Consider the following 17,612-nt stretch of genomic DNA (forward strand, 5'->3'; position numbering starts at 1 on the left):
GTATCAATTAGTCATCACTGTGTCCACTGTATCAGTTAGTCATCACTGTGTCTACTGTATCACTTAGTCATCACTGTGTCCACTGTATCAATTAGTCATCACTGTGTCTACTGTATCAGTTAGTCATCACTGTGTCCACTGTATCAGTTAGTCATCACTGTGTCCACTGTATCAGTTAGTCATCACTGTGTCCACTGTATCAGTTAGTCATCACTGTGTCTACTGTATCAGTTAGTCATCACTGTGTCCACTGTATCAATTAGTCATTACTGTGTCCACTGTATCAGTTAGTAATCACTGTGTCCACTGTATCAGTTAGTAATCACTGTGTCCACTGTATCAGTTAGTCATCACTGTGTCCACTGTATCAATTAGTCATCACTGTGTCCAATATAGTATTCAGTCGTTAATGTGTCCACTGTCACTAAAAGCATGATCAAATAAACAGAATAAAAACTTACAAAAAAAATTAAACATTAACAAATTTTAATTCAATATTATTTTTTTACAGATCTCTATCCATGTCAATATTGCAGAGTGGCATTTTCAAATGTTTCCTTTTTGAAGGCACATTTAAAATTCAAACATGGAGGGCAAAAAATAGCCAATAGGAGTCTAGGTCTCACTCCTAAAAATAGTGAAGATTCTTTCCAAGCATCTAATTTTTATCAACAGCTTATAATTTTTATAGAAAAAAAGGCTTACAAGTGTGACATATGTAATGAATATTTTACAAAGCTTAGCAAATTGAAGAAACATCTTAGAAATCACAATGAAAAAAAGCCTAATGAGTGTGACACAAAGATTGACCAATCAAAAAAATACCCTAGAAATCGTTTAGAAGAAAAGCCTTACAAGTGTGACATATGTGGTAAATATTTTATAAAGCTATACCAAATAAAGAAACACCTTAAAACTCATACAGGATTAAAGCCTTATACTTGTGACACATGTGGTAAATGTTTTTTGCAGTTTTCATGTTTACAGAGACACCTTCTAATTCATTCAGGAGAAAAGCCTCACAGGTGTGACACATGTGGTAAAAGCTTCTTACAGTTGTCAAATTTAAAGCATCACCATAGACATCATACTGGAGAAAAACCTTACAAATGTGGCACATGTGGTAAAGGTTTCACAGAATGTGGCAGTTTACTGAGACACCATAGAGTTCATACAGGAGAAAAGCCTTTCAAGTGTGACAAATGTGGTAAATATTTTACAGATTCATCAAACTTTCTTAGACACATCAGAGTTCATAATGGAATTAAACCATACAAGTGTGACACGTGTGGTAAATGTTTTACAGCATTTTGGGATTTAAGGATACAAGATACCCATGTTTTCGATAAAAAAATAATTTTGCCCCCCAAAATTTTTATTTCTTAATTCGGTACTAATACCTTTTATCTATCTAACCCGAACATTTCGGACTTCTACGCCTTACGGTTATCCGTTTATTGCCATGTGAAACATGGTACCCCCCGGCAAGTTTTCACACTACTACGTGGACAGCGGCTATCTTCGAGGGAGTATTACATCATTTATTGCCCGCGAGGCACCATAAACTTTACAGTAATCTAAGGGCCAAGCACTCGTGTACCCGCTGGTGTAGTGACTTTTTCTTTTGTTCTACAAATAAGTGGGATAAACGTTGTTTTCTACCAAGTAAAATTTGATGTCAAAGTCCATATATGGGCATGCGCGTAAAAATTATGAATGGGAAGAGATACATTGATACGTTTGACCAATCATACAATAGTACAGTAAATCAAAATAATCTGCGATAGGTTGCAACTAACCACGTGTGCTAGGCAGCCATCTTGTTTCTAGATAAACAAAACAATCACCTGTCTTGTTTGTTTACATCATTAGCGTATATCTTCTATTTGTTGTTTTAAAGTTATAGAACAACATTAAGTTTAATAATTGAAACTTTACCAACAAATGTTCTGTTGATTGTCACTGGAACACTATTAACACTGTTTCGTACGCTTTATTATACTAAGCTGAAACAATGCGTCATGGACATGTCTATCAGTTTGAAGAATGTAGTAATACTAAGTCCATCCCCTTTATCCCCCTCATCCCCTTCTCGCCATTCAACCAACGGCTGTTTTATAATCTTGTTACGGCATGCTGTGATAGGCTTGAACGCGTTCATCAGGCTTTACACCGGACTGTATACGACACATGTGTTAATGTGTATGCCCGCCCATCTCTCCGTACATGGTTTGCTAGCAACGAATGGAAATACTAGATGGAAAAGCTGATAAGCTTTCACTTAGGCCTTGTACTTGACCCTATCTACACAGACGTGTTATTCACGGTTGAATGAACATTGGTAATCTATGGCTCATCGGTTCTTCACGCACTATCCAGCGGTGGGGTGGGGTGAAGGGGCGTGTCTAACCTCAAGCGTTGTACCCAGCGTTGTGTAGTAGGCTATTATCATAAGGCAATAAACTTGTGTAAGCTACAATAGACATTCTATTGACGTGAGAAGACCGGCTAACAAACAAAACTTAATCTGGTTTGATGATAGCTGTTCTGAGAATAACAATCAAATGATAGGATGTTTAAGACTTAACAGTCATTAATTTATTATCTGTTGTATGCATATTTTCTGCTTACGCAGAAAAATCTATCTAAAACTTACAACATGAATCAACGCGTATTTTATTAGCCAAATGGTTCTTCCACACATAACAAGAAGTCATTTTCTGTTTGCTATAAGAGGAAACGCACAGTGCCTTTTTCTGCCTTTCTTTTCACGTTTTCTCAACTTTGCATTTTTACTCAAAATTCAACATTCAAATCGCTAAGGCTTTGGAACCCTTAGTCTTACAGCACTGAAACATTCCACATGCATTTAGCATTATACCATCTACAAAACTACGTTTGTACATTAAGTTTACTACAATACTTTAGAAAAGATCAATACTTATGTTATACCACCCCCTAATTTTTGTACTTAAATTTACGTAAACATTTGTAATAAAAATTGAGTACAAGCTATCGCAATGAACAAACGTAGAAATGTATAGTTTGGTTTCGTAAATCTAAATCTTTCATCCGCTTTACAAAATTGCTTATGGGAACAAAGCCTTAGCGATTTGAAAAGGTGTTAGTTTTCACACCTTTTCGCGGTTCCCATGGCAACCAGTACTGCTATTGACGGCCACATATTATTTTTGTCAATAGTTTAACAACTACTAACATATGTACTTATTAAATACCCAGAAATGTGTTAAATTAAAAAAAAAATTCTATCCGTGGTGTCTACCCTTAAAAAGACATATTAAAATTCATACAGGAGAAAAGCCTTACAGTTGTGACAAATGTGGTAAATGGTTTAAGAATCGTGACTACTTAAAACAACATGATAAAATACATTCAGATGATAAGCCTTACAAATGTGACAACTGTGATAAAAGTTTTTCACAGCTTACTTACTTGAAAATGCACCTGAGAAATCAAAATTTGGAAAAGCCTTACAAATGTGACAAATGTGATAAATGGTTATCTACAATTCTTTCTTTGAACAACCATCTTAGAATTCACACAGGTGAATTACCATACAATTGTGACAAATGTGGTAAATCTTTTGCAAAAAAGAGCACTCTACTGACCCACTTAAGAATTCATTCTAAGCCTCATAAGTGTGACAAATGTGGCAAATGCTTCATGGAGCTATCAAAGTTTCAGAAACACTGTGGAATTCATACATGTGAAAAGCCTTTCAAGTGTGATAAATGTGGTAAATGTTTTACACTCCTGACCAATTTACAGAACCACTGTAAAATTCATTTAGCACAAAAGTATTACTATTGTAACAAATGTGATAAACAATTCACAAGAAGTACATCTTTGCAGAAACACCATAGAATTCATACTGGTGAAAAGCCCTACATGTGTGATAAGTGTGGAAAATGTTTTGCATTCTTCTCCATTTTACAGACACACAATAGAATTCATACAGGAGAAAAACCTTTCAAGTGTATCACTTGTGGGAAATGTTTTATGTCTTTCTCTGATTTAAAGAGACACAATGTAATTCACACAGGAGAAAAGCCTTACAAGTGTAGTACATGTGGGAAATGTTTCACACGACTTGCAAGGTTAAGTAATCATTATAGAATTCATACAGGAGAAAAGCCTTACAAGTGTGATATATGTGGTCAGTGCTTCACACATATCTCAAATTTAAAAATTCACCATAGACATCATACTGGAGAAAAACCTTACAAGTGCAGCACATGTGGTAAAGTTTTCACAGAATCTAACAGTTTAATGAGACACCATAGAGTTCATACAGGAGAAAAACCTTTCAACTGTGACAAATGTGGTAGATGTTTCTCTTGGGCTTACAGTTTACGGAGACACCATAAAATTCATACTAGTGAAAAACCTTACAAGTGTAGCACATGTGGTAAAGTTTTCACAGAATCTAAAAATTTACTGAGACACCATAGAGTTCATACAGGTGAAAAACCTTTCAAGTGTGACAAATGTGGTAGATGTTTCTCTCGGGCTTACAATTTACTGAGACACCATAAAATTCATACTAGTTAAAAACCTTAGAAGTGTGACTAATGTGGCAAATTGTTTAGGGAACTTAGCCTTGTCACAAGACACCTAAGAATTCAACCAGAGTAAAAACAAGTGTGGTAAAGGTTTTTCTGATCTTTCACATAATGCCAACCAGCAAAGAGAGCCCCCAAATGAAATTATCTCTATGATATAAGCATCACTTCCAGTGTCATCTGAAGTGTCCTGTATAGTGAATGACCATTTTTAATCTTATTTTATTGTTCAAATTTTTTTTCTTGTTATTTGTTTGACTTTTACTGTTAGCATTTAAATTTTTAAAAATATCAAGCTTTTCTTGTTCATTTTGTGTAGCTGAGTTAGTATGTAGGTGCTGAGTACATTCTGGCTACTTTTATTAAAAGTTTTAGTTAAATTGAACATGTTTTGTAAAAGTCATCAGGGTAACACAATATTGAGAGCAAGTTAAATGGTATATAGAGGAAAGATTTAGGATTACTAGGGCCTTAAGCTATTTGAGATATGAGGACCTTTATATGTCAAGCTGTATGTCAATGTTAGGTGTCCTTTTTTTATGTTTTGAATCTACCAAGGCATTGTGGTTAAAAAAAAAATCCATTGCCAATAATTTCTCACCATTATTACTATTGCACAACAGTTTCATTTTTTCCAAGCGCTATTATAAAAATATGATGCAAAATAAATTAGCTGAAAGTTGAAAGGACCAAAAACAGTATAAAAATCCTTTACTCCAGTTCTTAATTAACAGATTAAATCCATCTCTCATTATGAGGACAATGGTTATCAATTGTCTAACTATTGATTTAAATACCAGTGAAAACTGCAACAGATGTAGGCTGCACATACAATCCTACCACTCTAGTACTTGGAGGTTTCCTTATATAATGTATAGCATTCCTCAAGGCGATTGTTGCCTATATACTGTTCAATTTTTTATTATATAATGATCAATAATTTGCCACTCTATGGCATCGTCCAATTAGGCGGGGCACAGTACTGACCACTCTATCCCTTTGTATGTTGAGGCTACTGAAACTGGTGAACTTTACTTCACCTGCCCTGTGAGTCGCCAGGTCTGAGTGTGATCTTTATTTTACTCACTCTAAAGGGGAGAACGCAAAACTTATATACTACAACAGAGTAAACCACATAGTAAAAGTTAACATGCTTTTAAGCATTATTGCTGTGTAATTCAAAGGACAATGTTTACTTTTGAATTTAGTTTTCAGATTTTAAATTTTTAGAATAATTCTTTGAAACTAGTTACATTTTAATTAGATTTGTTTAGCTTCATAATATTATAATAATAAACAGAATACAAAAACTATGCTAAGACAATAAAACTAATAGTCCCTATCATAATATCCAATATTTCGCTCATCTAATTGTTTCAATAATATTTAATGCATATTTGTCTGGATATTCTGTCTTGCAGCTATTTACAGGCTAAATATATTTCCGTTTGTACATGCTTTGATCACACTTTTAATTGCTAATTATACTTTACACTTTAATATCTAATTATAAATTAAGCTCATGATTTTATATAATTAAAACTTTCATATAGAAAAATAAAATTATCCTCCTACACCTTACACAAACCATTAATCCTAACCCACAATTCTAAATCAAACCCAGAACTTCTTTTTTTGACAGAAGGGACTTCGTTGTAAAATAAGGAATTTTAAAATGTAAAAATAATATAGTGTGTAGTTATAGTAGTCTATTGTTTGCCTATATAGCTTAAAAGTCGAGTCTCTAAATGTCATTACAGTATTAAGAGAGGAATGAAATACATCAAAGATAACGGTTGTAAAATCTAAAAACAAAAAGTACCAAAGGTAAGAACATGATAACTCTGGTATACTTGACAATCTTCAACATGACCACCCTAGGTAATATGACAACCGCAACCAAGGTGAACACCTTAGGCAACTGGATGACACTAGCCTGTATGCAACTCTAACCATCAAGAGAACCCTAGCAACAAACTAACCTAGCGAGTTTGACAAACCTAACAACCCTGGAACAATGAGAGCATTACAACCTTTGCCAAGATGACAAACCCTCACGTCATGATAAAACTAATATGACAAAGCTAGTAGTATGACAAGCCAATTTAACAAATCCAACAACTTCACACAGCTAGCCAGAATGGAAACCCTCCACAAGCCCAGCCATTATGGCAATCGTATGCCATATGAAAAACTTAGGAAATGACAGCCTTGGAACATTGGAAACCTTTGCAGCTTCATAGCCACAAACAAAGATGGCAACCCCCGCAACATGCTAATATGACAATCCTAGCCAATAATTCAACCCTAGCAGTAGGACAAACCAACGCGACAACCCTAGCAACATGACAACCCTGGTCAACATAACAGTCTAACAACATGACACACCAACATTACAAATACAACCCTGGGAAACATAACCCTAGCAGTATAACAAGCCAACATGACAACCTTGGTCAACATGACAGCCTGAACAATATGACAAGCCAACATGACAACACTGAGAAATCTGACAACCCTGGTCAACATGACAATGCTGGGAAACCAGACAAACTTAACAACAAGACAAGCAAACATGACAAACCTTGGTCAACATAACAACCCTGGCCAACATGACAACCCTAGCAGCATGACAAGTCAACATGACAATCCTGGGAAACATGAAAAGCCAACAAGACAACCTTATAAATTTGACATGACAACCCTTGTCAACATGACTTTGACAACCCCGTGAAACATGACTACCGTGGTCAACCTGACAACCCTAGCAGCATGACAAGCCAACATTACAAGTCTGATCAACATGACAACCTGAATAACACGACAAGCCAATATGACAACCCTAGGACACATGACTTCTGTAGTAGGGCGAGAACCATAGCCAATGACTTTATGGCATTACACTTTAACCCAGTGATTCTCAAAGGCCCCCATATATATATATATATATATATATATATATATATATATATATATATATATATATATATATATGTAACACATATGGTTACCAGCCAGGGGAGGGAAAAATATAAAGTTTTAATTCATTGAGTTGCGGCCCCTGTGGGGCTGTGGCCCTGTTGACGTAGTTGTTTTTTTTTTCATGCTCTTGTGAGCGAAGTTACCTGTGTTCCATGTCATGGGACTGGGTAGTTTCATGCCTAGCCGTGTCAGTCACACGCAAGCATGCTGTCTGTGGACACGGTGACCAAGATGTAGACCTAATGAAGGGCTACAGTTTGGTTTTTTTGTTTTCTTGGTTTCCTGTTGCTTCATTATATTCTCTTTGAAATCGTCGTACTACTGTATTGCATCGCCGTCATGGCTCAATGCTGTAAATAAAGCGAGTACTTGACAACAACTGTCGGTCAGTGTGTTCTTAATCTCAGGGTCAGCCTGTCTTAACCACAACACCTCGGTGAGTAAAAGCATCCCCACTGAGTGAGGGTAACATTTGGCGCCCAACGTGGGGCTTGACCTTGGGAGGTAGGATGGAAAACAGCGATCCGACGTTCTTGAAGTTGTCGCAGGAGCTGGCCAAGTTGAGGGCTACGATGGCAGAGCTAGAATGCGCAAGTGCGCAGCGGCCCGTGACGGTAAAGGTGTGTGCTCCAGTACACAGTGATCTGGATGAGTTCACCGACTTTCTACCCGCGGACGGGTTTACAGGGGAAGCTAGCCCAAAGATGGAGTCCGTCCTGGAAGCAGAGTTTCTTCCAAGCATCTCTTCGGGGTCAGCAGCTGGGAAACGCCAGTCCATCAGCGTCGGGTAGCGGATGCTGATGCGTGTTCTGCTAAGCTCCCAGCACAAGTTAACGCCACCGAGATCAGCACAGTGTCGAGCAACCACAGCTCAGGTTACCTCGCCTAACGGCTGGAGGTACGGCTGTCGGGTGTTCCGCCGTGGAGGAGGGTTGCAGCCGGAGGGTGCGCGTGAAGAGGGTAGACAGCCACACCATGAATGTCAGTCTCAGCGCGAGCAAGATCGTCGCTTGGGAGACAGACATGACACAAGCAGAGGTCGGAGACGCCGCCGGAGGAGAGGCCGACGACGTGGTGGACGCCGCCGTGGTTGGCAGCAACTCGACTATACTATGTCGAGTTCAGAAAACACTGTGGCGGAGGGTGAGCGACGGAGAGAGATCATCCCAACCAGTGAGGCAGTTGAAGGTGAGGAACTGACAATCAAGGTGGTCCCAACTAGACTTCGGCCGGAGGCAATGCCTTTCGTGCCTGAGGTGGTCGCCCGGAACGGACAAGACAAGGTGATGGTCAGGCCAGCCCCACATCTGGATGAGGTGAATGCGAGGGACGAGGCATCGGACGAAGTTGACTCTTTGATCAACCCAGAACCACCAGCGGAGCTGCGGATGTCAACCCGTCAACGATGTTCACTCGACATCGAATGCTTGCATTTTTAAAAATCAAACTACACTCAAGCTTACACACACAAACACACACATATATCTTTATATATATTTTTATAAATACACACACACACACATATATATATATATATATATATATATATATATATATATATATATATATATATATATATATATATATATATATATATAATATAAAGTTCAATTCTGTATGATTGTTTGTAAAATGTTTGTCAAATGTTTGTCGTGGATTATAAAGGAATATAAGAAAAAACGAAAAAAAAGGATTCAATGGTTAGATTATTAAAGCGCTCATAATCTAATTACTATTGAAAGTCTTTCAAAACAATTTTCATTTTATATACTTAAAATACTAATTTTCAATTATGAACGTTACATAAAATAAACAAAGTGTATCAACGTTTATAAAATTTGTAAATTTTTGTCTAAAATGTATTTGCATTTTGTCCTTTAGTTCTCATAACGTCCCTTGATTTGGAAAACACTATTGCTTCCCTTATAAAAAAAAAACCCATTAAATCGGGGGGAGAAAGAATTTACTTTTTATTACTTTGTTTTGGTGTTAGGAAAAAAATAAAATTATATAACTAGCGGGGATTGATTAAGTGCAATGTCGTTGGTATTTTTAATACTGCCTTTTATTTATTCCATACATTGAACGTACTGTTTACTAATTATTTTTTTTAAATCAATAACAGTTAATAAACCAGGTCCTACAAATCCTATACATTTAATTCTTTCCATTAACGGATAAGCTTGGAGTATTACAATTTAGTTCACTAAATTGAAACAGGCGCGTCTGCCGGCGCCCCTCCACGTTCGATTTGGCGCCCTGGGCTATCATGTGAGAGCTATGGTGCATAATTTCGTTTTAAAGAGTGCGATACTCTATGAATAAGAAAGGTTACTATAATCTTTAAGTGAATCAAATCCGGGCGTCCTTCGGCACCCCGACAGGGTGCTATTTGGCGCCCCGGGCCTTCCCGTGTTTGCTATGGTTCTTACGTTCGCGTAAGTAAGTTCAAAAGACTATGAATAAGTTGGGTACTATAGTCGTTTACTAAGTTGAATCGGGCGGTTACGCCATGACGACGTTCGGAGTAACCGCCCGATTAAGTGGTTGTGGTTGTGTTTGCGTTTGCGTTTGGATTTGTTTTCGTTTTTTTTTCGCGTTCGCGATAGTGTTTGTGTTTTCTTTGTGTTTGTGGTTGGGTTTGTCTTTGCGTTTGTTTGTTTCGTTTGTGTTTATTTTGTGTAAGTGTTATGTTTGCGTTTTTTGTGTGTTTTGGTTGGTTGTGGTTAGGGTGGGCAATGCCGGGTAATTGCTGATTACTAAACACACAAGTTATGGTCCTTTACAGATACCTTTTTCACAGAGGCAACAGCAGGGCCTGGCCGGGACGGCTTGTATATATATATATATGTATATATATATATATATATATATATATATATATATATATATAAATATATATATATATAAAGTTCAATTCTGTATTTGACATCTAACAGCAGACTGTGGACCCGTGATCACAAAGAATTAAAATAGAAAAAGACTTGATCGCCAAAGTGTTATATATCTAAAGTGTTTATCGTCTTAATCAATGGTTACAAAACATGAAAATTGAATGTGTTGTAAGACAAATTTCATTTTCAACTTTGCGGTATTAATTGACGGCTTGTGCATTAAACAAAATTAAAGAAAATGTATCACCCTTCACAAAAATTCTAATTTTGTTTGAAAATTAATTACATTTAGGCCTTTAGCACTCATTACGTCCCTTGATAAATTAGGAAAAAACAACTATTCCCTTTTAAAAAAAACATTACATCGGAGGGGGAAATCTTACTTTTTATTACTTTGTGGTATGTAAAACAGGGATTTTAAGTACTGCCTGTTATTTATTTTATACGCTGAACGTACTGTTTACTTAGTATTATTTGTATTTTTCATCATCTAAACATTCATTAATATTCATAATTGTTAAGGGAAATTATTTTCAATTAAGATCCAATTTAACATATAACATTTGAAAATGTGTTACTTTTCACCCCAAGCATGTGACTTTTTGACCCCGCACTGGGGGTAAATTGTCACAATTCTAAATCACCATTTTGCAAGTCTGTCATGTGCATACCGTGACCAGCTATTTTAAACGGCTCTGCATACAGTTATCTGTAGTGTAGAACTAGTGTGACTTTTTACCCCTTCTCCTCTATAACATTATTATTGTATTTTCTTTCAGCATTTTATGGCCCTGGTAAGTAGAAAATGTTTCCAAAAAAATATAATTCGACTTTTTATTACAAACTTTTATTTAACTCACTTCCTCTGTCTGTAATCAGTCGTCAGTCTGTCGTCAGTCTAGATCAAAACGCCGGAGCGAAAATTCGGACACTTCTGACAGATACGGTTCTTAGTTGGTAAGCTACATGGGTCAAGGCATAAAGACAATGCAATCTGAATTTAAATTTGACTTTATTGGATGCCTAATTATTTTTTATGGATTAATTAAAATTTTGACCAAATTAGTAGGCATGTCTATTCAACCACACCACACGCGTCATCACGTTCAATAGGCGCGCAACGGTTTTTAGTCATGTAACTATTGTAAATAAAACATGTAAAGTACTGAAAAATTTTAAAAAAAAAAGTTTAATAACAAGATTTTATGCACTAATGCACTAAAAAGTAGAAAATAAAAAAGTATAGACTACTATTTAAATAATTAGGAAAAAAAGCGTAGGTCTCTTCCTAATTATTAGTAAAAGTATCCGATAGTGACCCACGTTTTTCGTTCTAGTTATCTGTAGTGTAGAACTAGTATCTGGTGCATTTGCATTGTTAAAGATTTTCAATTCTTGACTCTAGATAATACGAAATGAAATGTGTAACTTTTCACCCTTTCCTTCTCTATAACATTATTATTGTGTTTTCTTTCAGCACTTTATGACACTGGTAAGTAGAAAATGTTTCCAAAAAAATATAATTCGCCTTTTTATTACAAACTTTTATTTAACTCACTTCCTCGTCAGTCTGTCGTCAGTCTAGATCAGGGGTCTCCAATCTTTTCAGCCCGAGGGCCGCATTAACTATCAAATATCAGTTCGGGGACCAGAGTTTCTTTAAGGCATCTCTTCAGGGTCGTGGTGCCCCCCCCCCCACCCCACCCGAGGTCCACGTTTGCTCTCAAATTGTTCTTCACGTATTTCATTCTTGAAAATGTTTGTTCACGAAGGTATTTTGTTCGGAAATTTGAAAGGTACTTTGATGCAAAAATTTTAATGTCAGGAAAACCCTTCCGCCCTTCTTTGAACGTGTCTCTAAGGAAGTCATTTTCTTGCAATTCAATAACCTCCAGCTGTAGTTCACCCTTGCAACTGGCCACATTTGCTTCAAATGGGCTTTGAAACAGTCTCACTTCTTCTGCCTTTGAATCAAAGTCAGAAAACCGCTACTGAAACTGCAGCTGGAGGTCTTAAATGATCTCGTATGTAAATGACGTGGGGAACTCAGTGGTTGCTTCAGCCGTAAAGACCTTGCACTGCTAAAAGTGTGCCAAGTTGTTAGCCTGTACTTGTTCCAAAAACATGACAAGTTTGTATCTTAAGGCCTTTAGGTGGGTGTATAGATCAGAAACTAGATTTCACTCTCTTGCCGTTTTAGGTTCAGAAAATTTAAATGACTATCAGAAAGTCACCTATTTCTTTTCTTAGATACTCTGCTCAGAATTTTCTTGCAAAATTAACAATCTTACTGATGTGAAATATGATAAATCTTGCGATTTTGTGTTTGTCTCTTAACTATCTATGATTACATATCCTCTTCGGTAACAGTGTCATACATTATATTTTATTATGCTCATATCTTCATCCACACCTCTAATCAACACAAGCAGTTGAGAGGCGGAACAGATGTCCAGCGACTAATCCATCGCAATTGCAAAATGACGAAACTTGCTTGAATTTTTCGCTTTTTGAGTCGCAATGTTTTAACCAATGTCTGCAACACGGCGAGTGATTGTATTTAGAGACAAAGATACATTTTGAAATAGTTTTGAATTTTCTGTGCAAAGCTCCTCAGCCACCGAAACCAAACATTTATTCAGTGAACAAACATATCGTCGCGGGCCGGATAAAATGACCTCGCGGGCCGCATGCGGCCCATGGGCCGTAGTTTGGAGACCCCTGGTCTAGATTGAAACGCCGGAGCGAAAATTCGGACACTTCTACTTGACAGATACGGTTCACAGTTGGCACGTGGGTCAAGACATGAAGACAATGCAATCTGAAATTAAATTTGACTTTATTGGATGCCTAATTAATTTGTTATGAGCTCATTAAAATTTGGACCGAATTATTAGGTATAATTATCCAAACGCGCCATGAAGGCAAAAGCGCGTTATCAAGTTCAATAGCTGTGCCATAACTTTCAATATGCGCGCAATGGTTTTTAGTCATGAAACTCTATTGTAAATAAAAACATGTAAAGTACTGACATTTTTGTTTCATAAAAAACGTTTTAATAACAAGCTTTTATGTTCTAATGCACTAAAGAGTAGAAAATAAATTATAGACTACTGTTTAAATAACTATAAAGAAAAGCGTGGGTCTCTTCCTAAACATTAGTAAAGGTATCCAATATATACTAAAGTGACCCACGCTTTTCTTATAGTTATTTAAATAGTAGTTTATAATATTATTTATTTTCTACTTTTTAGTGCATTAGTAGATAAAAGCTTGTTATTAAAAGGTTTTTTAATGAAAAATCTTTTTTATAAAACATTGGTCGCTAAAATACGCAATAGATCTAAATGGTAACCAAGTCTTTTATTTTAAAATTTAATTTTAAATAACCAAAATAAAAAGGTATAATTTTATTCAGATCAATTACATGAATTTCGTAGAAGATATTAATCACCCTACTCTGTTGTCGTTGTCGTTTATAGTACAATTTGCGAAAAATTGGGAAAAAATAAGATATTCTAATAAATTATAACTTTTTAGTAAGAGACTGTTCTGTTTTTTTTAAAATGTTCATACATAGCTTAGTGTTGTTTTTACATTTTGTAATATGCTTCTAATTATCTTGATGATCTAGCCTTAAATACATGTGCTATTTTCTTTCGTTGTGCTTGTTGCTAACGTGATTTATTGCAGAGATAATAATCTGTGAGCTTGTTGGTGGCCTCTATAATTTCAACTTTAGTATTTTTAGTAACTTCCACCTTCTATTAAAATATATATTTCAGGTTAAGTTTTACTATGCAATTGGGTGGTAAGCCTCAATGTAGAAAATAAATCTGTGGCAAAGTGGTTAAAGTGAAATGCAATTTTAAAATCAATGTTATAGATAAAACACTTAAATTAAAATACAAATTAAAATTAATATCTAAAGATATTAAATATTACTAACATGGATTTTGAAATATTTATTTACGCTACCTATGAAAACCAAATCATCATGGAAAAGTCAGGAAGAAAAATTGTGATAAATAAATAATGGGGAGGCTGTATTATAAGTGCTCGATCTTACTAAAAACAAATATGTTTAATTGGTTTACATCATCTGAATCTTTCCTATCTAGAGGCAATTTATTAAACATGGATTACGAATTTAGTTTATTACTAACACATATATTTCGGAAATATATAAACTTATCTTGTATTTAAAGCGCTGTTTCTTTTTTTTACAGAATATAAAGTGGATTATATTACTGGTATTACAGAATATTCCGTGTCTGGTATGTATTTATGTTTTTATATTTTTGGACACCTGAATTTCGTATAATTTTTATTATCTTCACGAATGTTGTTTTAATAAAAATATTATAAGTCTACAATATATAAATGGAAATTAGTGTTAAGCAATGTACAATCTTTTTGTTTTTTAATTTTAACTTGTACCCATTGTTGAATATTTTTGTGTTGTGCTTTTAAAGATGACGACTTCGATGAAAATTATGGTGTTTATTTATGATAATGTCGAACTAAACATTAAACATAATTTTAGTGCCATATGCAAAAACCTCTATAATAAGTTGAGATCACGGTTATGCTCTATATATCACTGAAAATTATTACTCAAGAAGACATACAATAATGAACTTCATTTGCAATCATAGCTTTATTTTAAAGGTCCATCTGCAAATTAAACTTCTAATTGTGTTGTATAATTTTGGTATTGTATTTACTAAAACTGCATAACGTTTCAACAGAACAATATATCTGGGTTGGTCTAAAATAAAATTATATAAAGGCATTCAATTGAAAGTTTAAATTGGTACTTTTGAATTGCTAATAATTAGAATTTACCTAGCACAGTTAGTGTAATATATAATGTACATGTAATAAATACTCAATTTTTTTTTTCTAAAACAGATCACGAGGTATTGGAATGTGAACCAGGAGAAAGTGAAGCAGATTTGCCACGACATTGGAGAATTTGTAGTAAAAATCCCAGACACACAGGGTTTATTTCGGTTAAGGAGTTGAGTCTCGTACATGCCAATGTTACAAATAAGGTTAATGAGCTATTCACCGTGATAAACATTGTTGCTGATCTCACTGTCAGAATAGCTGTCTACTTCACATGTAAGTGGTGTAAAGTTTCAGACACTCCTCAAACCACCTGGTGGAGTGTGGGTGTGATGACAGCCACCCACGTGGTGTTTGACGACAGCGAGGCTGAGAGTGCCACATGCAGGCTGTTCTTTGACCAGGCAGACAGTCCAGTTGTGACGTTAGATGGCTGGAGAATGTGGGACATGAGCATCAAGGGAGACACCTGCAGATTTTCTTGTGCCTCACATGACATGGAATTGTACGAGAAAGTCCAGAAAATGTACAACAGTTACCTGTATTGTCCACATAAGTTTGAAGAAGGCGTGTCTTTTATAGTTTCCCATCCACACGGCTGCTCTAAGCAAGTCTCTATAGGAAAATACAAACAAAAACATATAAAGCACTTACAACTGTGGTACAACGCAACAAAATACAGCTATGATTTAAGTACATGTCCAGGAAGTAGCGGGGCTTATGTGTTCACTAGTGAAAACTTGCTTGTGCCTCACGTACACAGTGGATGTAAAAATGGCGTTAATCATAGTGGGGAAGGATTTCAGGAGAAATAGTGTCATTAATATACCTTAATAGCCAATAATTGTCATTTTCCTAATTAACTAACAAGTAAATCTTAGTCTTAGTCATAGCTGAGACATGACAATTAGGTTTAAAAATTAAAACACTGTTACATATTTCGAGGAAAAACATGAACTGTATTAGTTATCAAAATATGTATCTGAGTTACTAATATAGATTATTACTAAGTCATCAAGGAATTAAGACATGGAGTATCCAAGTTAATTTTTATTTAATATTTAATCTGTGATTGTTGTTTTTAAGTATTATTATAATTGTTTTATTACACATTTTTTATGTTTAACCTATTTGGATAGCTTTTATGCAATAAAATAAAATTCTTTCTTCAGATTGTTTTAAATTAAAAAATCCATAAATACAAATTATTAGTCTAAATCACGGGTTCCCAACCTGGGGGTCGCGACCCCCCTGGGGGTCGCGAAGGGCTTTCTGGGGGGTCGCCAACTGGTATACTAAACCTTAGTAATTTGAAACAAAACATAAGTATTTAGAAGAATTTTTGAAATTCGGCTTTACTAACATCACTGGAAAGGGAATAGAGAAGAAGCAAAGCGTACTGTACAAAGTTTTTCTCAGTGACGAGTTTATGAAATCTTCAAAACTAAAACGTCTTTTGAGACGAGTCATTCGAAACACACCAAAAAAGATATGGAGTTCTTTCGTCGTTATGAAGCTAGTTGCAAACGTCAGAGACTTGATCGAAAAGGTAGTTTTCACCAAGGAAACACAGCATTAGTGCAAGCATCACATGAAATCGCGTCAGAAAATGCCAAGCAAAAAAAAAAACAACACAATAGCTGAAAATCTCATCAAACGCTGCATGTTGAAGATGGTGAAGTTAATTCTTACATGTCCGTAGATGTTAAATAACACATTTTTATTGAAATTAAGCTTTCACCATTGTTTGCTTTTCAAGTTGATAAATCAATAGACGTGAGTTCGTGTTCGCAGTTGCTGGTCTTTGTCTATATTCATGCGGATGATAGCAAAGAAGAGTTGCTCTTTTGTGAAGATAGCATGGAGACAATAAAAACGTTTTTTTTTTTTATTGGATGATTAAAATGGGTTAAAACGGCTGTGAGGGTTTGTACGGATGGCGCACCATCTATGTTTAGGTCAAAATCGAGCTTTCAGATAGCAGAAAAGATTTAGCTCCCTAACCATTGCCCTCACCAATCGCCATCAAGGATCCATTGCTAGTATAAGTGGTAAATTATATAAAAATCTGGAGCCTTCAAAGAACTGAGCAAAGACCTGAATAAAGATCTTCTACACTACAGTGCGCTGGCTGTCAAACGAATTGTTGTGAATCGTGTTTTTGAATTGAAATCTGAAATCAAATTGTTCTTGGAAGTGCAAAGAAAACAAGACCTTTTGGTATACTTAAAACGACATAGAGTTGTTGGAGAGAGTATCATACCTAGCAGAAATATTCGAACATCAACATAAGCATAACCTG

General features: G+C 35.6%; 1 protein-coding gene across 1 annotated transcript; it reads left to right on the top strand.

Annotated features, from left to right (window-relative positions):
* The first annotated feature begins 586 nt into the window (after window positions 1-586).
* Window positions 587-4,572, top strand: LOC131950747 (gastrula zinc finger protein XlCGF26.1-like). The gene is made up of 5 exons (XM_059312947.1): window positions 587-593; window positions 692-871; window positions 926-1,123; window positions 1,223-1,291; window positions 3,398-4,572. Exons 1-5 carry the CDS (start codon window positions 587-589, stop codon window positions 4,570-4,572), a joined length of 1,629 nt encoding a protein of 542 aa, XP_059168930.1.
* The last annotated feature ends 13,040 nt before the right edge of the window (window positions 4,573-17,612 follow it).

This window comes from Physella acuta, unplaced genomic scaffold (genome assembly GCF_028476545.2).
Source record: "Physella acuta isolate Inbredline_101_S28 unplaced genomic scaffold, ASM2847654v3 ptg000063l, whole genome shotgun sequence".
Classification (NCBI taxonomy): domain Eukaryota; kingdom Metazoa; phylum Mollusca; class Gastropoda; family Physidae; genus Physella; species Physella acuta.

Excerpts from the sequence above, each read along its gene's own strand:
- LOC131950747 (XM_059312947.1), top strand. Across the intron at positions 872-925 it reads TTACAAGTGTGACATATGTG|GATTAAAGCCTTATACTTGT; the intron begins GTAAATATTTTA and ends AAACTCATACAG. Across the intron at positions 1,292-3,397 it reads ATACAAGTGTGACACGTGTG|ATGATAAGCCTTACAAATGT; the intron begins GTAAATGTTTTA and ends AAATACATTCAG.